General features: G+C 33.8%; 2 protein-coding genes across 6 annotated transcripts in view; one reads left to right on the plus strand and one right to left on the minus strand.

Moving 5' to 3' along the window:
• LOC101897359 (probable beta-hexosaminidase fdl) overlaps positions 1-22,141 on the minus strand; it is a 177,727-nt gene that overhangs the window by 132,338 nt on the left and 23,248 nt on the right. The window lies entirely within an intron of this gene.
• On the plus strand, positions 663-21,717 carry LOC101897738 (nuclear factor NF-kappa-B p110 subunit-like). Of its 2 annotated transcripts, XM_059125693.1 has the most exons (4): positions 663-1,325; positions 17,959-18,540; positions 18,694-19,051; positions 21,010-21,717. In XM_059125693.1, exons 1-4 carry the CDS (start codon positions 750-752, stop codon positions 21,663-21,665), a joined length of 2,172 nt encoding a protein of 723 aa, XP_058981676.1. In that variant the 5' UTR covers positions 663-749; the 3' UTR covers positions 21,666-21,717. The 2 variants fall into 2 exon arrangements, with proteins under 2 accessions (XP_058981676.1, XP_058981675.1); XM_059125692.1 differs by having other exon boundaries at positions 17,959-19,051.

Raw genomic sequence — 22,141 nt, forward strand, 5'->3', positions numbered from 1 at the left:
TCAGACGAATGGCTTCGAAATGACAGTAGTCTGAAGTTAGTTGCAGTTTTTTATTTTACCCTGTATTTTTTGAAGTTTCCAGTTTTTTTTACATTTTCATCATTTTTTTCGAATTTTCGAATTTTTTCGATAAAAAAAAAAAAGGTTGAAAACTAAAAAATTAATTGTTTACAAAAATGTCGCTAATTTTAATTTTGTTGCCAATTTTCCTTTGGTTAAAAATTAATTCGATTTTTTTTAATGAATAAAAAAGCAAAACAATTGTTTGCATTTTTATGTAAATTTTTATGAAAAAGTAGATTATCGATTTTAGTTATCTTTTTTAGCAAACTATTTTCTTGCAATATTTTTTTTTTTATCGAAAAAATATGTATCGGAAAATAGGTTTGTTGAAAAGTTCACTTGAAGAAAATTAGCATTTTCCAAGTCGATTATTATTGAAAAATTGTTTATCGAAATATTTGTTATCGTTTTTTTTATTTTAAAATTTTTTATTTACTTATGAGTTTTTCATGATATATTTTTGATTTCAAATCTAATCTCGATTTTCACATACAATCCGGCAACACCACCTTTATACAAAAAAAAATTAATAGTAAATAAATAAACATAACAAAAAACTGCGGGCAGTTCCCTCTCTAGCTATCGAATAAATTGATTGTCGCTGTACAGCCACGAACGAACGCACTCAGTTCTGCGAAGTACACCAAGTGACTCACAACCCAAGCCGATCGCGATCCGTTGCCACAATGGAATCATTTTTAATGGAACCGTTTTTAAACAGCTCTTTGCAAATACAAATTCAACCAAAACAAAATTTTCATTTTCGTTTCGAAAGTGAATTGAAAAATACGCACGGCTTTATAACGGGACGAGGCGAGGCAGTGACGAACGGTCGGAATTGCTCAGTCCGCGATATATATCCCAAAATCCAAATGAGATTACCGGACAGTGCCAATCTCAACGACAATGGAAAGGTGAGACAGTTCTTTGTCTTATGCTCACTACACTCGTACAACGAGGAGAAGATCGCCGAGAAGAAGCCGCTTCACCTGTCGCCACACCTCCTGTTGCCCAAGAGTAAACGTAAAATTGACTATGCGTTCGTTTTTGAAAAGATGAAGGATTGCCAGGACGATGTGACAGGTAGGTATTGGGAGCTCGTCGATCATGTTATTGTGCGATCTAGAAAGAAAAACAACAAATATGGGGAGACGCTGCGGGCGAAGCAGCTTAAATACGAATCGTTGGGATTGCCGCTGCCATTCGATAAGCTGCAGTCCGATTTGGATTTGAATGAAATCACTCAAAGTGCCGGCTTAATTGTAAGTACAAGTCGATATTGGGACCAATCTGAAAAATCTGCTAAAAAATGTAATCGAAAATCATACATTTTTCTAGAAACGTTGTTCGATGACAAACAATTTCCGCAAAAAAAAATGGTTTCGACAACAACCCTTTCTAAACACATCAAATAGGTTTAACGATAACATCGCTTTTAATGGAACACACAACATCGTTTCCGATCGAAAACAAGCTAAAAAGTATCAGTTGGTTTTGCCGACAGATGTATACGCTCAGCTCAGCTAATGTTCGATTATTTAAATATATTTTGACGTCTGTTATGATTATTCAAATTCTCGACCCTCTATGGAGTAGGTTCCGCAGGAATGGGCCAATATTGTCCATGTCATATCGAACCTAAATAAATATTATATAAATATATCGACGTGCCAGGTGTGGACTATATTGGTGACATACTTTACTTTATATGAGATATCTTATAATTTTTCAAAAATGTTAAAATTCAGGGTGAGTTGAAAAAAATGCAACCAACTTCAGACTGCTGTCATTTCTAAGCCAATCGTCCGACAGCTTTTAAAATGATTCCAGCGACAGCTGATTATATTGTTTACAAGCATACAAAGGCTTATTTTTCAAGCACTTCCAGACCACTAAGCGTGGATTTTTTAAATATTATTTTTCAAGCACTTCCAGACCACTAAGCGTGGATTTTTTAAATATTATTTTTCAAGCACTTCCAGACCACTAAGCGTGGATTTTTTAAATATTATTTTTCAAGCACTTCCAGACCACTAAGCGTGGATTTTTTAAATATTATTTTTCAAGCACTTCCAGACCACTAAGCGTGGATTTTTTAAATATTATTTTTCAAGCACTTCCAGACCACTAAGCGTGGATTTTTTAAATATTATTTTTCAAGCACTTCCAGACCACTAAGCGTGGATTTTTTAAATATTATTTTTCAAGCACTTCCAGACCACTAAGCGTGGATTTTTTAAATATTATTTTTCAAGCACTTCCAGACCACTAAGCGTGGATTTTTTAAATATTATTTTTCAAGCACTTCCAGACCACTAAGCGTGGATTTTTTAAATATTATTTTTCAAGCACTTCCAGACCACTAAGCGTGGATTTTTTAAATATTATTTTTCAAGCACTTCCAGACCACTAAGCGTGGATTTTTTAAATATTATTTTTCAAGCACTTCCAGACCACTAAGCGTGGATTTTTTAAATATTATTTTTCAAGCACTTCCAGATCACTAAGCGTGGATTTTTTAAATATTATTTTTCAAGCACTTCCAGACCACTAAGCGTGGATTTTTTAAATATTATTTTTCAAGCACTTCCAGACCACTAAGCGTGGATTTTTTAAATATTATTTTCAAGCACTTCCAGACCACTAAGCGTGGATTTTTAAATATTATTTTCAAGCACTTCCAGACCACTAAGCGTGGATTTTTTAAATATTATTTTTCAAGCACTTCCAGACCACTAAGCGTGGATTTTTTAAATATTATTTTTCAAGCACTTCCAGACCACTAAGCGTGGATTTTTTAAATATTATTTTTCAAGCACTTCCAGACCACTAAGCGTGGATTTTTTAAATATTATTTTTCAAGCACTTCCAGACCACTAAGCGTGGATTTTTTAAATATTATTTTTCAAGCACTTCCAGACCACTAAGCGTGGATTTTTTAAATATTATTTTTCAAGCACTTCCAGACCACTAAGCGTGGATTTTTTAAATATTATTTTTCAAGCACTTCCAGACCACTAAGCGTGGATTTTTTAAATATTATTTTTCAAGCACTTCCAGACCACTAAGCGTGGATTTTTTAAATATTATTTTCAAGCACTTCCAGACCACTAAGCGTGGATTTTTAAATATTATTTTTCAAGCACTTCCAGACCACTAAGCGTGGATTTTTTAAATATTATTTTCAAGCACTTCCAGACCACTAAGCGTGGATTTTTTAAATATTATTTTTCAAGCACTTCCAGACCACTAAGCGTGGATTTTTTAAATATTATTTTTCAAGCACTTCCAGACCACTAAGCGTGGATTTTTTAAATATTATTTTTCAAGCACTTCCAGACCACTAAGCGTGGATTTTTTAAATATTATTTTTCAAGCACTTCCAGACCACTAAGCGTGGATTTTTTAAATATTATTTTTCAAGCACTTCCAGACCACTAAGCGTGGATTTTTTAAATATTATTTTTCAAGCACTTCCAGACCACTAAGCGTGGATTTTTTAAATATTATTTTTCAAGCACTTCCAGACCACTAAGCGTGGATTTTTTAAATATTATTTTTCAAGCACTTCCAGACCACTAAGCGTGGATTTTTTAAATATTATTTTTCAAGCACTTCCAGACCACTAAGCGTGGATTTTTTAAATATTATTTTCAAGCACTTCCAGACCACTAAGCGTGGATTTTTTAAATATTATTTTTCAAGCACTTCCAGACCACTAAGCGTGGATTTTTAAATATTATTTTTCAAGCACTTCCAGACCACTAAGCGTGGATTTTTTAAATATTATTTTTCAAGCACTTCCAGACCACTAAGCGTGGATTTTTTAAATATTATTTTTCAAGCACTTCCAGACCACTAAGCGTGGATTTTTTAAATATTATTTTTCAAGCACTTCCAGACCACTAAGCGTGGATTTTTAAATATTATTTTTCAAGCACTTCCAGACCACTAAGCGTGGATTTTTAAATATTATTTTCAAGCACTTCCAGACCACTAAGCGTGGATTTTTTAAATATTATTTTTCAAGCACTTCCAGACCACTAAGCGTGGATTTTTTAAATATTATTTTTCAAGCACTTCCAGACCACTAAGCGTGGATTTTTTAAATATTATTTTTCAAGCACTTCCAGACCACTAAGCGTGGATTTTTTAAATATTATTTTTCAAGCACTTCCAGACCACTAAGCGTGGATTTTTTAAATATTATTTTCAAGCACTTCCAGACCACTAAGCGTGGATTTTTTAAATATTATTTTTCAAGCACTTCCAGACCACTAAGCGTGGATTTTTAAATATTATTTTTCAAGCACTTCCAGACCACTAAGCGTGGATTTTTTAAATATTATTTTTCAAGCACTTCCAGACCACTAAGCGTGGATTTTTTAAATATTATTTTTCAAGCACTTCCAGACCACTAAGCGTGGATTTTTTAAATATTATTTTTCAAGCACTTCCAGACCACTAAGCGTGGATTTTTTAAATATTATTTTTCAAGCACTTCCAGACCACTAAGCGTGGATTTTTTAAATATTATTTTTCAAGCACTTCCAGACCACTAAGCGTGGATTTTTTAAATATTATTTTTCAAGCACTTCCAGACCACTAAGCGTGGATTTTTTAAATATTATTTTTCAAGCACTTCCAGACCACTAAGCGTGGATTTTTTAAATATTATTTTTCAAGCACTTCCAGACCACTAAGCGTGGATTTTTAAATATTATTTTTCAAGCACTTCCAGACCACTAAGCGTGGATTTTTTAAATATTATTTTTCAAGCACTTCCAGACCACTAAGCGTGGATTTTTTAAATATTATTTTTCAAGCACTTCCAGACCACTAAGCGTGGATTTTTTAAATATTATTTTTCAAGCACTTCCAGACCACTAAGCGTGGATTTTTTAAATATTATTTTTCAAGCACTTCCAGACACTAAGCGTGGATTTTTAAATATTATTTTTCAAGCACTTCCAGACCACTAAGCGTGGATTTTTTAAATATTATTTTTCAAGCACTTCCAGACCACTAAGCGTGGATTTTCAAGCACTTCCAGACCACTAAGCGTGGATTTTTAAATATTATTTTCAAGCACTTCCAGACCACTAAGCGTGGATTTTTTAAATATTATTTTTCAAGCACTTCCAGACCACTAAGCGTGGATTTTTTAAATATTATTTTTCAAGCACTTCCAGACCACTAAGCGTGGATTTTTTAAATATTATTTTTCAAGCACTTCCAGACCACTAAGCGTGGATTTTTTAAATATTATTTTTCAAGCACTTCCAGACCACTAAGCGTGGATTTTTTAAATATTATTTTTCAAGCACTTCCAGACCACTAAGCGTGGATTTTTTAAATATTATTTTTCAAGCACTTCCAGACCACTAAGCGTGGATTTTTTAAATATTATTTTTCAAGCACTTCCAGACCACTAAGCGTGGATTTTTTAAATATTATTTTTCAAGCACTTCCAGACCACTAAGCGTGGATTTTTTAAATATTATTTTTCAAGCACTTCCAGACCACTAAGCGTGGATTTTTTAAATATTATTTTCAAGCACTTCCAGACAGACACTAAGCGTGGATTTTTTAAATATTATTTTTCAAGCACTTCCAGACCACTAAGCGTGGATTTTTTAAATATTATTTTTCAAGCACTTCCAGACCACTAAGCGTGGATTTTTTAAATATTATTTTTCAAGCACTTCCAGACCACTAAGCGTGGATTTTTTAAATATTATTTTCAAGCACTTCCAGACCACTAAGCGTGGATTTTTTAAATATTATTTTTCAAGCACTTCCAGACCACTAAGCGTGGATTTTTTAAATATTATTTTTCAAGCACTTCCAGACCACTAAGCGTGGATTTTTTAAATATTATTTTTCAAGCACTTCCAGACCACTAAGCGTGGATTTTTAAATATTATTTTTCAAGCACTTCCAGACCACTAAGCGTGGATTTTTTAAATATTATTTTTCAAGCACTTCCAGACCACTAAGCGTGGATTTTTTAAATATTATTTTTCAAGCACTTCCAGACCACTAAGCGTGGATTTTTTAAATATTATTTTTCAAGCACTTCCAGACCACTAAGCGTGGATTTTTAAATATTATTTTTCAAGCACTTCCAGACCACTAAGCGTGGATTTTTTAAATATTATTTTTCAAGCACTTCCAGACCACTAAGCGTGGATTTTTTAAATATTATTTTTCAAGCACTTCCAGACCACTAAGCGTGGATTTTTTAAATATTATTTTTCAAGCACTTCCAGACCACTAAGCGTGGATTTTTAAATATTATTTTTCAAGCACTTCCAGACCACTAAGCGTGGATTTTTAAATATTATTTTTCAAGCACTTCCAGACCACTAAGCGTGGATTTTTTAAATATTATTTTTCAAGCACTTCCAGACCACTAAGCGTGGATTTTTAAATATTATTTTTCAAGCACTTCCAGACCACTAAGCGTGGATTTTTAAATATTATTTTTCAAGCACTTCCAGACCACTAAGCGTGGATTTTTTAAATATTATTTTTCAAGCACTTCCAGACCACTAAGCGTGGATTTTTTAAATATTATTTTTCAAGCACTTCCAGACCACTAAGCGTGGATTTTTAAATATTATTTTTCAAGCACTTCCAGACCACTAAGCGTGGATTTTTTAAATATTATTTTCAAGCACTTCCAGACCACTAAGCGTGGATTTTTTAAATATTATTTTTCAAGCACTTCCAGACCACTAAGCGTGGATTTTTTAAATATTATTTTTCAAGCACTTCCAGACCACTAAGCGTGGATTTTTTAAATATTATTTTTCAAGCACTTCCAGACCACTAAGCGTGGATTTTTTAAATATTATTTTTCAAGCACTTCCAGACCACTAAGCGTGGATTTTTTAAATATTATTTTTCAAGCACTTCCAGACCACTAAGCGTGGATTTTTTAAATATTATTTTTCAAGCACTTCCAGACCACTAAGCGTGGATTTTTTAAATATTATTTTCAAGCACTTCCAGACCACTAAGCGTGGATTTTTAAATATTATTTTTCAAGCACTTCCAGACCACTAAGCGTGGATTTTTTAAATATTATTTTCAAGCACTTCCAGACCACTAAGCGTGGATTTTTAAATATTATTTTTCAAGCACTTCCAGACCACTAAGCGTGGATTTTTTAAATATTATTTTTCAAGCACTTCCAGACCACTAAGCGTGGATTTTTAAATATTATTTTTCAAGCACTTCCAGACCACTAAGCGTGGATTTTTTAAATATTATTTTCAAGCACTTCCAGACCACTAAGCGTGGATTTTTAAATATTATTTTTCAAGCACTTCCAGACCACTAAGCGTGGATTTTTAAATATTATTTTTCAAGCACTTCCAGACCACTAAGCGTGGATTTTTTAAATATTATTTTTCAAGCACTTCCAGACCACTAAGCGTGGATTTTTAAATATTATTTTTCAAGCACTTCCAGACCACTAAGCGTGGATTTTTTAAATATTATTTTTCAAGCACTTCCAGACCACTAAGCGTGGATTTTTTAAATATTATTTTTCAAGCACTTCCAGACCACTAAGCGTGGATTTTTTAAATATTATTTTTCAAGCACTTCCAGACCACTAAGCGTGGATTTTTTAAATATTATTTTTCAAGCACTTCCAGACCACTAAGCGTGGATTTTTTAAATATTATTTTTCAAGCACTTCCAGACCACTAAGCGTGGATTTTTTAAATATTATTTTTCAAGCACTTCCAGACCACTAAGCGTGGATTTTTAAATATTATTTTTCAAGCACTTCCAGACCACTAAGCGTGGATTTTTTAAATATTATTTTTCAAGCACTTCCAGACCACTAAGCGTGGATTTTTTAAATATTATTTTTCAAGCACTTCCAGACCACTAAGCGTGGATTTTTTAAATATTATTTTTCAAGCACTTCCAGACCACTAAGCGTGGATTTTTTAAATATTATTTTTCAAGCACTTCCAGACCACTAAGCGGGATTTTTTAAATATTATTTTTCAAGCACTTCCAGACCACTAAGCGTGGATTTTTTAAATATTATTTTTCAAGCACTTCCAGACCACTAAGCGTGGATTTTTTAAATATTATTTTTCAAGCACTTCCAGACCACTAAGCGTGGATTTTTTAAATATTATTTTTCAAGCACTTCCAGACCACTAAGCGTGGATTTTTTAAATATTATTTTTCAAGCACTTCCAGACCACTAAGCGTGGATTTTTTAAATATTATTTTTCAAGCACTTCCAGACCACTAAGCGTGGATTTTTTAAATATTATTTTTCAAGCACTTCCAGACCACTAAGCGTGGATTTTTTAAATATTATTTTTCAAGCACTTCCAGACCACTAAGCGTGGATTTTTTAAATATTATTTTTCAAGCACTTCCAGACCACTAAGCGTGGATTTTTTAAATATTATTTTTCAAGCACTTCCAGACCACTAAGCGTGGATTTTTTAAATATTATTTTTCAAGCACTTCCAGACCACTAAGCGTGGATTTTTTAAATATTATTTTTCAAGCACTTCCAGACCACTAAGCGTGGATTTTTTAAATATTATTTTTCAAGCACTTCCAGACCACTAAGCGTGGATTTTTTAAATATTATTTTCAAGCACTTCCAGACCAAGGGATTTAATATTTTTCAAGCACTTCCAGACCACTAAGCGTGGATTTTTTAAATATTATTTTTCAAGCACTTCCAGACCACTAAGCGTGGATTTTTTAAATATTATTTTTCAAGCACTTCCAGACCACTAAGCGTGGATTTTTTAAATATTATTTTTCAAGCACTTCCAGACCACTAAGCGTGGATTTTTTAAATATTATTTTTCAAGCACTTCCAGACCACTAAGCGTGGATTTTTTAAATATTATTTTTCAAGCACTTCCAGACCACTAAGCGTGGATTTTTAAATATTATTTTTCAAGCACTTCCAGACCACTAAGCGTGGATTTTTTAAATATTATTTTTCAAGCACTTCCAGACCACTAAGCGTGGATTTTTTAAATATTATTTTTCAAGCACTTCCAGACCACTAAGCGTGGATTTTTTAAATATTATTTTTCAAGCACTTCCAGACCACTAAGCGTGGATTTTTTAAATATTATTTTTCAAGCACTTCCAGACCACTAAGCGTGGATTTTTTAAATATTATTTTTCAAGCACTTCCAGACCACTAAGCGTGGATTTTTAAATATTATTTTTCAAGCACTTCCAGACCACTAAGCGTGGATTTTTTAAATATTATTTTTCAAGCACTTCCAGACCACTAAGCGTGGATTTTTTAAATATTATTTTTCAAGCACTTCCAGACCACTAAGCGTGGATTTTTTAAATATTATTTTTCAAGCACTTCCAGACCACTAAGCGTGGATTTTTTAAATATTATTTTTCAAGCACTTCCAGACCACTAAGCGTGGATTTTTTAAATATTATTTTTCAAGCACTTCCAGACCACTAAGCGTGGATTTTTTAAATATTATTTTTCAAGCACTTCCAGACCACTAAGCGTGGATTTTTTAAATATTATTTTTCAAGCACTTCCAGACCACTAAGCGTGGATTTTTTAAATATTATTTTTCAAGCACTTCCAGACCACTAAGCGTGGATTTTTTAAATATTATTTTTCAAGCACTTCCAGACCACTAAGCGTGGATTTTTTAAATATTATTTTTCAAGCACTTCCAGACCACTAAGCGTGGATTTTTTAAATATTATTTTTCAAGCACTTCCAGACCACTAAGCGTGGATTTTTTAAATATATTTTTCAAGCACTTCCAGACCACTAAGCGTGGATTTTTTAAATATTATTTTTCAAGCACTTCCAGACCACTAAGCGTGGATTTTTTAAATATTATTTTTCAAGCACTTCCAGACCACTAAGCGTGGATTTTTTAAATATTATTTTTCAAGCACTTCCAGACCACTAAGCGTGGATTTTTTAAATATTATTTTTCAAGCACTTCCAGACCACTAAGCGTGGATTTTTTAAATATTATTTTTCAAGCACTTCCAGACCACTAAGCGTGGATTTTTTAAATATTATTTTTCAAGCACTTCCAGACCACTAAGCGTGGATTTTTTAAATATTATTTTTCAAGCACTTCCAGACCACTAAGCGTGGATTTTTTAAATATTATTTTTCAAGCACTTCCAGACCACTAAGCGTGGATTTTTTAAATATTATTTTTCAAGCACTTCCAGACCACTAAGCGTGGATTTTTTAAATATTATTTTTCAAGCACTTCCAGACCACTAAGCGTGGATTTTTAATATTATTTTTCAAGCACTTCCAGACCACTAAGCGTGGATTTTTTAAATATTATTTTTCAAGCACTTCCAGACCACTAAGCGTGGATTTTTTAAATATTATTTTTCAAGCACTTCCAGACCACTAAGCGTGGATTTTTTAAATATTATTTTTCAAGCACTTCCAGACCACTAAGCGTGGATTTTTTAAATATTATTTTTCAAGCACTTCCAGACCACTAAGCGTGGATTTTTTAAATATTATTTTTCAAGCACTTCCAGACCACTAAGCGTGGATTTTTTAAATATTATTTTTCAAGCACTTCCAGACCACTAAGCGTGGATTTTTTAAATATTATTTTTCAAGCACTTCCAGACCACTAAGCGTGGATTTTTTAAATATTATTTTTCAAGCACTTCCAGACCACTAAGCGTGGATTTTTTAAATATTATTTTTCAAGCACTTCCAGACCACTAAGCGTGGATTTTTTAAATATTATTTTTCAAGCACTTCCAGACCACTAAGCGTGGATTTTTTAAATATTATTTTTCAAGCACTTCCAGACCACTAAGCGTGGATTTTTTAAATATTATTTTTCAAGCACTTCCAGACCACTAAGCGTGGATTTTTAAATATTATTTTTCAAGCACTTCCAGACCACTAAGCGTGGATTTTTAAATATTATTTTTCAAGCACTTCCAGACCACTAAGCGTGGATTTTTTAAATATTATTTTTCAAGCACTTCCAGACCACTAAGCGTGGATTTTTTAAATATTATTTTTCAAGCACTTCCAGACCACTAAGCGTGGATTTTTTAATATTATTTTTCAAGCACTTCCAGACCACTAAGCGTGGATTTTTTAAATATTATTTTTCAAGCACTTCCAGACCACTAAGCGTGGATTTTTTAAATATTATTTTTCAAGCACTTCCAGACCACTAAGCGTGGATTTTTAAATATTATTTTTCAAGCACTTCCAGACCACTAAGCGTGGATTTTTTAAATATTATTTTTCAAGCACTTCCAGACCACTAAGCGTGGATTTTTTAAATATTATTTTTCAAGCACTTCCAGACCACTAAGCGTGGATTTTTTAAATATTATTTTTCAAGCACTTCCAGACCACTAAGCGTGGATTTTTTAAATATTATTTTTCAAGCACTTCCAGACCACTAAGCGTGGATTTTTAAATATTATTTTTCAAGCACTTCCAGACCACTAAGCGTGGATTTTTTAAATATTATTTTTCAAGCACTTCCAGACCACTAAGCGTGGATTTTTTAAATATTATTTTTCAAGCACTTCCAGACCACTAAGCGTGGATTTTTTAAATATTATTTTTCAAGCACTTCCAGACCACTAAGCGTGGATTTTTTAAATATTATTTTTCAAGCACTTCCAGACCACTAAGCGTGGATTTTTAAATATTATTTTTCAAGCACTTCCAGACCACTAAGCGTGGATTTTTTAAATATTATTTTTCAAGCACTTCCAGACCACTAAGCGTGGATTTTTTAAATATTATTTTTCAAGCACTTCCAGACCACTAAGCGTGGATTTTTTAAATATTATTTTTCAAGCACTTCCAGACCACTAAGCGTGGATTTTTTAAATATTATTTTTCAAGCACTTCCAGACCACTAAGCGTGGATTTTTTAAATATATTTTTCAAGCACTTCCAGACCACTAAGCGTGGATTTTTTAAATATTATTTTTCAAGCACTTCCAGACCACTAAGCGTGGATTTTTTAAATATTATTTTTCAAGCACTTCCAGACCACTAAGCGTGGATTTTTTAAATATTATTTTTCAAGCACTTCCAGACCACTAAGCGTGGATTTTTTAAATATTATTTTTCAAGCACTTCCAGACCACTAAGCGTGGATTTTTTAAATATTATTTTTCAAGCACTTCCAGACCACTAAGCGTGGATTTTTTAAATATTATTTTTCAAGCACTTCCAGACCACTAAGCGTGGATTTTTTAAATATTATTTTTCAAGCACTTCCAGACCACTAAGCGTGGATTTTTTAAATATTATTTTTCAAGCACTTCCAGACCACTAAGCGTGGATTTTTAAATATTATTTTCAAGCACTTCCAGACCACTAAGCGTGGATTTTTTAAATATTATTTTTCAAGCACTTCCAGACCACTAAGCGTGGATTTTTTAAATATTATTTTTCAAGCACTTCCAGACCACTAAGCGTGGATTTTTTAAATATTATTTTCAAGCACTTCCAGACCACTAAGCGTGGATTTTTTAAATATTATTTTTCAAGCACTTCCAGACCACTAAGCGTGGATTTTTTAAATATTATTTTTCAAGCACTTCCAGACCACTAAGCGTGGATTTTTTTAAATATTATTTTTCAAGCACTTCCAGACCACTAAGCGTGGATTTTTTAAATATTATTTTTCAAGCACTTCCAGACCACTAAGCGTGGATTTTTTAATATTATTTTTCAAGCACTTCCAGACCACTAAGCGTGGATTTTTAAATATTATTTTTCAAGCACTTCCAGACCACTAAGCGTGGATTTTTTAAATATTATTTTTCAAGCACTTCCAGACCACTAAGCGTGGATTTTTTAAATATTATTTTTCAAGCACTTCCAGACCACTAAGCGTGGATTTTTTAAATATTATTTTTCAAGCACTTCCAGACCACTAAGCGTGGATTTTTTAAATATTATTTTCAAGCACTCCAGACCACTAAGCGTGGATTTTTTAAATATTATTTTTCAAGCACTTCCAGACCACTAAGCGTGGATTTTTAAATATTATTTTTCAAGCACTTCCAGACCACTAAGCGTGGATTTTTTAAATATTATTTTTCAAGCACTTCCAGACCACTAAGCGTGGATTTTTTAAATATTATTTTTCAAGCACTTCCAGACCACTAAGCGTGGATTTTTTAAATATTATTTTTCAAGCACTTCCAGACCACTAAGCGTGGATTTTTTAAATATTATTTTTCAAGCACTTCCAGACCACTAAGCGTGGATTTTTTAAATATTATTTTTCAAGCACTTCCAGACCACTAAGCGTGGATTTTTTAAATATTATTTTTCAAGCACTTCCAGACCACTAAGCGTGGATTTTTTAAATATTATTTTTCAAGCACTTCCAGACCACTAAGCGTGGATTTTTTAAATATTATTTTTCAAGCACTTCCAGACCACTAAGCGTGGATTTTTTAAATATTATTTTTCAAGCACTTCCAGACCACTAAGCGTGGATTTTTTAAATATTATTTTTCAAGCACTTCCAGACCACTAAGCGTGGATTTTTTAAATATTATTTTTCAAGCACTTCCAGACCACTAAGCGTGGATTTTTTAAATATTATTTTTCAAGCACTTCCAGACCACTAAGCGTGGATTTTTTAAATATTATTTTTCAAGCACTTCCAGACCACTAAGCGTGGATTTTTTAAATATTATTTTTCAAGCACTTCCAGACCACTAAGCGTGGATTTTTTAAATATTATTTTTCAAGCACTTCCAGACCACTAAGCGTGGATTTTTTAAATATTATTTTTCAAGCACTTCCAGACCACTAAGCGTGGATTTTTAAATATTATTTTTCAAGCACTTCCAGACCACTAAGCGTGGATTTTTTAAATATATTTTTCAAGCACTTCCAGACCACTAAGCGTGGATTTTTTAAATATTATTTTTCAAGCACTTCCAGACCACTAAGCGTGGATTTTTTAAATATATTTTTCAAGCACTTCCAGACCACTAAGCGTGGATTTTTTAAATATTATTTTTCAAGCACTTCCAGACCACTAAGCGTGGATTTTTTAAATATTATTTTTCAAGCACTTCCAGACCACTAAGCGTGGATTTTTTAAATATTATTTTTCAAGCACTTCCAGACCACTAAGCGTGGATTTTTTAAATATTATTTTTCAAGCACTTCCAGACCACTAAGCGTGGATTTTTTAAATATTATTTTTCAAGCACTTCCAGACCACTAAGCGTGGATTTTTTAAATATTATTTTTTCAAGCACTTCCAGACCACTAAGCGTGGATTTTTTAAATATTATTTTTCAAGCACTTCCAGACCACTAAGCGTGGATTTTTTAAATATTATTTTTCAAGCACTTCCAGACCACTAAGCGTGGATTTTTTAAATATTATTTTTCAAGCACTTCCAGACCACTAAGCGTGGATTTTTTAAATATTATTTTTCAAGCACTTCCAGACCACTAAGCGTGGATTTTTTAAATATTATTTTTCAAGCACTTCCAGACCACTAAGCGTGGATTTTTTAAATATTATTTTTCAAGCACTTCCAGACCACTAAGCGTGGATTTTTTAAATATTATTTTTCAAGCACTTCCAGACCACTAAGCGTGGATTTTTTAAATATTATTTTTCAAGCACTTCCAGACCACTAAGCGTGGATTTTTTAAATATTATTTTTCAAGCACTTCCAGACCACTAAGCGTGGATTTTTTAAATATTATTTTTCAAGCACTTCCAGACCACTAAGCGTGGATTTTTTAAATATTATTTTCAAGACTTCCAGACCACTAAGCGTGGATTTTTTAAATATATTTTTCAAGCACTTCCAGACCACTAAGCGTGGATTTTTTAAATATTATTTTTCAAGCACTTCCAGACCACTAAGCGTGGATTTTTTAAATATTATTTTTCAAGCACTTCCAGACCACTAAGCGTGGATTTTTTAAATATTATTTTTCAAGCACTTCCAGACCACTAAGCGTGGATTTTTTAAATATTATTTTCAAGCACTTCCAGACCACTAAGCGTGGATTTTTTAAATATTATTTTTCAAGCACTTCCAGACCACTAAGCGTGGATTTTTTAAATATTATTTTCAAGCACTTCCAGACCACTAAGCGTGGATTTTTTAATATTATTTTTCAAGCACTTCCAGACCACTAAGCGTGGATTTTTTAAATATTATTTTTCAAGCACTTCCAGACCACTAAGCGTGGATTTTTTAAATATTATTTTTCAAGCACTTCCAGACCACTAAGCGTGGATTTTTTAAATATTATTTTTCAAGCACTTCCAGACCACTAAGCGTGGATTTTTTAAATATTATTTTTCAAGCACTTCCAGACCACTAAGCGTGGATTTTTTAAATATTATTTTTCAAGCACTTCCAGACCACTAAGCGTGGATTTTTTAAATATTATTTTTCAAGCACTTCCAGACCACTAAGCGTGGATTTTTTTAAATATTATTTTTCAAGCACTTCCAGACCACTAAGCGTGGATTTTTTAAATATTATTTTTCAAGCACTTCCAGACCACTAAGCGTGGATTTTTTAAATATTATTTTTCAAGCACTTCCAGACCACTAAGCGTGGATTTTTTAAATATTATTTTTCAAGCACTTCCAGACCACTAAGCGTGGATTTTTTAAATATTATTTTTCAAGCACTTCCAGACCACTAAGCGTGGATTTTTTAAATATTATATTTCAAGCACTTCCAGACCACTAAGCGTGGATTTTTTAAATATTATTTTTCAAGCACTTCCAGACCACTAAGCGTGGATTTTTTAAATATTATTTTTCAAGCACTTCCAGACCACTAAGCGTGGATTTTTTAAATATTATTTTTCAAGCACTTCCAGACCACTAAGCGTGGATTTTTTAAATATTATTTTTCAAGCACTTCCAGACCACTAAGCGTGGATTTTTTAAATATTATTTTTCAAGCACTTCCAGACCACTAAGCGTGGATTTTTTAAATATTATTTTTCAAGCACTTCCAGACCACTAAATAAAAATATTATTTTTTTAATTATTATTTTTTTAAATATTATTTTTTTAAATATTATTTTTTTAAATATTATTTTTTTAAATAATATTTTCGGTGGCTGAAAAATGGCTCGTGAGCTGAACCTTGTACATTCCAACAGGACCCAGCACCATCGCACTTAGCACGCGCCACCCAAAATGGTTACAAAATGAGGTTCCTCGCTTCATTTCCAGCGTACAATGGCCACCAAAATCTCCGGATACAAATCCATTCGACTCGACCCGAAACAATGTCTGGAGTATTTTAGAAAGCAAGGCTGGCACTAAAAAATACCAAAGTGTCGATCAACTCAAGCAAGAACTTCGCAGAGCAAGATTCGGGCAGCGTTTCACGATTTCATTGACCGTTTGAAGGCCATAATTCTTGCCAAAGCTGACCAATTCGAACATATCTAAACTTATTCTAAAATCTGATGCAATTTCCGACCTTTTTTTCTTTTATTCAATTAAATTAAAAAAATTTACTGCGACTTTGTTGCAGTTTTTTTATTTCACCCTGTATATGAGATATCTTATAATTTTTAGAAAATATTAAAATGCGTGTGAGGTACCAGATTTAGTCAAACGAAGTATTCCATTTTTATACTTCATCTAAAACAGATAAAAATACAAATTTACAAGACAATCGAACATTTATATCCAATTTTATGCGAAATCATAAATTCCATACTCATCTCAGATTTCTGGTTGAGAAAAATTTTCAGATAGAACAAGTTGTTTAGCAAATTATGACAGATAAAAGTGTTGAAAATTGTGACCCTTTGTGGCTGAGGTTTCAGAAGGGGTTCGCAGATATATACCATATTCACAGTTCTTGTGTTAGAAGAGATAATGAGATATATGAAATATGAAGAGAACGGGATGCTCATTTCGGATTTTATAATCGTTTTAGTTATTCACAATTTTGACTCTCTGTGGGGGAGGTACCAGAAGGAATGGTCCGATCTCTAACATCTTTATAAAAAATCTTGTGTTTGCGGAAATATTGAGATTGAGTTTATGGACAATTGAATCGAATATTTATTTCGCGCTTTATGGCTTCAGGGATATTCAAAACAGTTGGTCCTTTGTGGGGGAGGTACCAGATAGAGTGGTCCGATATTTTCCATCTTACCCACAGACCTTGGGTTAATAAAAATATTGTGTTGTGTGCAATTTGAAGACAATGGGACTCTTACATCAATTGTTTAAAATGTTGACCCTTTGTGTGGGAGGTACTTTCTGGAATGGACCGATTTTGTTCATTTTCGCACCTGACTAGCGCTGATGTAAATACAAGGATTTGCAAAATTGGAGCAAAATTGGATTATCCTTCCTTTTTCTGTGCAGTAAAATATTTTTTTCTTTGAAAATTTCGAAATTTGCGGGAGAGGTACTAGAAGGAGTGGACCGATATTGCCCATCTCCGAACTGGATCTAAGTTTGATAATAATATTACGATGTACCAAGTTTGGACCAAATCGGATACTCCCTTCGGGAGTGCGCACCAGCCAGCCAGACTCTAAATGCCCTGAAACGAATTTGGTCCAAAGAGACCTAGGGTCTAAAACCGTTATTTCGATAAGGGACGTTTCGGTCGTATCAAATTATATATATCCTCTATAGCCATATGTCTTTGGGTACAAAAAGCACCTGCATTTAATTTAGTCTGTTCCAGAGGACATTTTGTTCGATAAGAATTTTTACCTCAGGAAGTTAGCTCGATAAGTGTAGTTGTTCGCCAAGCATATTTACAAAAAATGGCAATTTTTTTTTTAACAAATTTTTCGATAACAAATTACAAGTTACATGATCTTCTTTCTCCAATGCAGGTCTGTCTGGGATTTACTATATTCGAACGCATCGATGACGAAACCTACTGCCTCTACAAAGAAACCATCTACTCCGACCCAATATACCACGGTGATGACCTGAAAATACACGATATATGTAACTTCGGCGGCAGTACAAGTGGTGGCCAGGTTGTTTTCATGCGAATCAAGTTGCAATCGGGATACTGTTATACGGTTCGTGTGTTTCTCGATGTGGCTGGCAAGACGGTCTGGGAGAGTTATGTCAAACCAATGGATACATTCCTGAATAGCAGTATCAAATTCGAGTTACCGCCCTACACAGGACCCGATTTTCCTGAAGATTCGATCGAAGTGTCGATGGAAGTCGTTGTAGATCGCAGTACTTTCAAGAGTAGGCCGGTCAAATTTGCATATTCGAAAAGCGACAATTCTGATTCCAATGGAACGGCAAAGCTGGCAGCCGCCCGAAAAAGACCACGACGCTGTTCAACGATAGTGCCGACACCAAGTAAATCTTCGGATAGCCTTTCCCATTTGGAGCAACCAAATGCAAACGCATCAAATAATGGGGCAGCAACGAACGAAAACCCAATTAGGCAAGTAGGCGATTTGGAACAATCGATCCAATGGGAGGAAAGCCCAATGGAGGCTGGTTTGTCATTAGAGGACCTCCCGAGTTTTTTAATTTCTTATATTCCTCATGCAATCGCACCAAATAATGAAGCAACAACGACCGAAATCCTAAGTAGGCAGAGCAAAATGGAAGTTGACGGACCGGCAACCGATCAAAATGTTTCAACCACTACCTTCTCGCAATCTTCTGAGAATTCAACGGTTAGCATTACCAATTTGGAATTGGAACAATGGTGGCAAAACCTAATGGGGCCTGACTTGTCATTAGAGGACCCCCCGAGTGAACAAGGGAAAAATGAATATATCTCGCAAGATAGAACAGTAACGCCCAAACCAATAAAGGAAGATAACAATGCCCAACACCAGAAGCAAGAGAGGAAAAGAAGAGAAATAAATGACATAAAGAAACGGATTGAAAAATGTTTGAAAGATCCAGCCCAAGATATTACCATCCCGCCTAGTATTCTATCGAATAAATGTAAGTAATACTTTTTTGGTATCGTATATTTAGAACCTGATTGTCCGATAACAGAGGAGTTGTTCGATGACAGCATTTTTCCCTGAAAAATAATTCAGTACAAAAGGGACCGTGTGGAAAAGTTTTCTCATGACCATTTTACCGACAACTACGTTGCCCGAAAGCAACTGTTTCTCAAGAAAAGTTATCCGATAGCAATTTTTCTCTGGAAAAGTTGTCCGACATTTTGTCTATAGAAAAGTTGTAATATAAATTGTCCGATAAAAACATGTTCCAAAGATAACAAGTTTTTATATTGACAAGTTGTCCGATAACTTTTTCTTTTGAAAAGTTGTTCGATAACAACTTTTTTCTATCTTCTAAAGAAAAGTTGTTTGGTAACAACTTGTTCCTATGGAAAACTTGTCCAAGAACAACATCTTCTCAAGAAGTAAGTTGTACGATAACAACTTTTCCCGCAAAGAAATGGTCAAATAACAACCTTTTCTATAGCAAAGTTGTCCGATAACCACTTTTTCTGTAGCAATTTATCCGATAACAACTTTTTCTATAGCAAAGTAGTCCGATAACAACTTTTTCTGTAGTAAATTTGGCCGATAACAATTGTTTCTATCAAAAAGTTGTCCGATAACAAGTTTATATTTTGACAAGGTGTCCGATAGCAACTTTTTCTATAGAAAAGTTGTCCGACAACAACTTTTTCTAGAGAAAAGTTGTCCGATAACAACTTGTTCTAGAGAAAAGTTGTCCGACAACAACTTTTTCTAGAGAGAGAAAAGTTGTCCGACAACAACCTTTTCTAGAGAGAGAAAAGTTGTCCGACAACAACTTTTTCTAGAGAAAAGTTGTCCGACAACAACTTTTTCTAGAGAGAGAAAAGTTGTCCGACAACAACTTTTTCTAGAGTGAGAAAAGTTTTCCGACAACAACTTTTTCTAGAGAAAAGTTGTCCGACAACAACTTTTTCTAGAGAAAAGTTGTCCGACAACAACTTTTTCTAGAGAAAAGTTGTCCGACTACAACTTTTTCTAGAGAAAAGTTGTCCGACAACAACTTTTTCTAGAGAGAGAAAAGTTGTCCGACAACAACTTTTTCTAGAGAAAAGTTGTCCGAAAACAACTTTTTCTAGAGAAAAGTTGTCCGACAACAACTTTTTCTAGAGAAAAGTTGTCCGACAACAACTTTTTCTAGAGAAAAGTTGTCCGACAACAACTTTTTCTAGAGAGAGAAAAGTTGTCCGACAACAACTTTTTCTAGAGAGAGAAAAGTTGTCCGACAACAACTTTTTCTAGAGAGAGAAAAGTTGTCCGACAACAACTTTTTCTAGAGAGAGAAAAGTTGTCCGACAACAACTTTTTCTAGAGAGAGAAAAGTTGTCCGACAACAACTTCTTCTAGAGAAAAGTTGTCCGACAACAACTTTTTCTAGAGAAAAGTTGTCCGACAACAACTTTTTCTAGAGAAAAGTTGTCCGACAACAAGTTTTTCTATAGAAAAGTTGTCCGACAACAAGTTTTTCTATAGAAAAGTTGTCCGATAACAACTTTTTCTATTGAAAAGTTGTCCAATAAGAACTTTCTCTGTTGAAAAGTTGTCCGATAAGAACTTTCTCTGTTGAAAAGTTGTCCGATAAGAACTTTCTCTGTTGAATAGTTGTCCGATAAGAACTTTCTCTGTTGAAAAGTTGTCCGATAAGAACTTTTTCTATAGAAATGTTGTGCGATGACACTGTTTCTATCGAAAAGTTGTCCGATATCAAGTTTTTCTTTAAAAAAAAAAATTATCCGATAAAAACGTTTTTTACATAGAACGGAAATGTTCTTTCCCATAACAATTTTTCTATAAGCAATTGCGTGTTGACAAGTCCCTAAAACCAGTTTCCCATATAGAGTAGTAGTTCGATAACAATGTTTTTTATGTTCGCTGGCAACTTATGCAATACAATTTTTTTTATTTCAGTTGGCAACACCATTTTCCATGACGCCGTATTGAATGCGTCTACATTGCTCGCCCTGCGCAATGGTGTCAAGAAATCTACGCACAAGGATCTGGTCCTGAAAACTCGCAACAAATTGCGGCACAATCTGCTGCACTATGCCTGTCTCCACGACAAGTCGGAAGCTATAAGACCACTGGTAGGCATGGGCATTGCTCTGCACGAACAGGATCAAAGTGGCAACACTCCATTGCACTTGGCCATCGTTAATCGTCGCAGCGATTGCATTCTACAAATACAACAACTACTGCAGGAACACGCCGCCTACGACAATAAGGTCGACTCATCAATGGTCAAGATGACCAAAGTCTACAATCGGCAGGGCTATACGGTACTGCATTTGGCCCTATTGGAAAATCTGCCGGAGTTGTTGGGAATTCTTTTGGAATTTTGCAAGCAGAAACAAATCGATGTCACCGAATACGAGGTATTGGGCAGCGGCGATTCTCTTGGACATTTGGCGGTGAAAACAAAAGCCTCTACAGAAATGCTAAAAGTGCTTGAGGAGTATGTACCAAACTATTTGCTCATCGAGAACTATGCAGGCGATACCGCCGCCGCAGTCGATGAAATCGAGGAGATATCTGATGAAATGGAGATGAAATTGAATTTCGAATAAGAAAATGTAGAATTAAAAGAAAATAATAATAATAAAGAACAAAGCAAAACGATTTCATGTATATGGGGTTCTCTTGTTCAACATAGCCCCGCTGTGAAGCACCTGAAGGGGTAGAGGAGCGAAGAGATGGAAAACAATTAAAAAAGCAACTAAGGCCGGGTCGAACTTTTAATAACCTCCACCACTATTTCGGAGGAAATTGAAAAAAATTCAAAAAAAAAAATCCGAAAACTACCACCTAAATGAAAACCGTTATATGGGGACTATACAAAGACGTAGACCAGCATACAAAATTTTTTGTCATAGGCTGTAGTGCCCATTACGAACTTCAAATGCGAAATTCGAAATAATTCCGGTAAATAATGTCGCTAAAATTATGAAAATACCGAATATCTGGAGGTACCGTTCTATGGGGGCTATACGAAAACGTGGACCGACATGACCCATTTGCGAACTTAGCCTGTCTACAATTGGAG

Source organism: Musca domestica, unplaced genomic scaffold (assembly GCF_030504385.1).
Source record: "Musca domestica strain aabys unplaced genomic scaffold, Musca_domestica.polishedcontigs.V.1.1 35, whole genome shotgun sequence".
In the NCBI taxonomy this organism is placed as follows: domain Eukaryota; kingdom Metazoa; phylum Arthropoda; class Insecta; order Diptera; family Muscidae; genus Musca; species Musca domestica.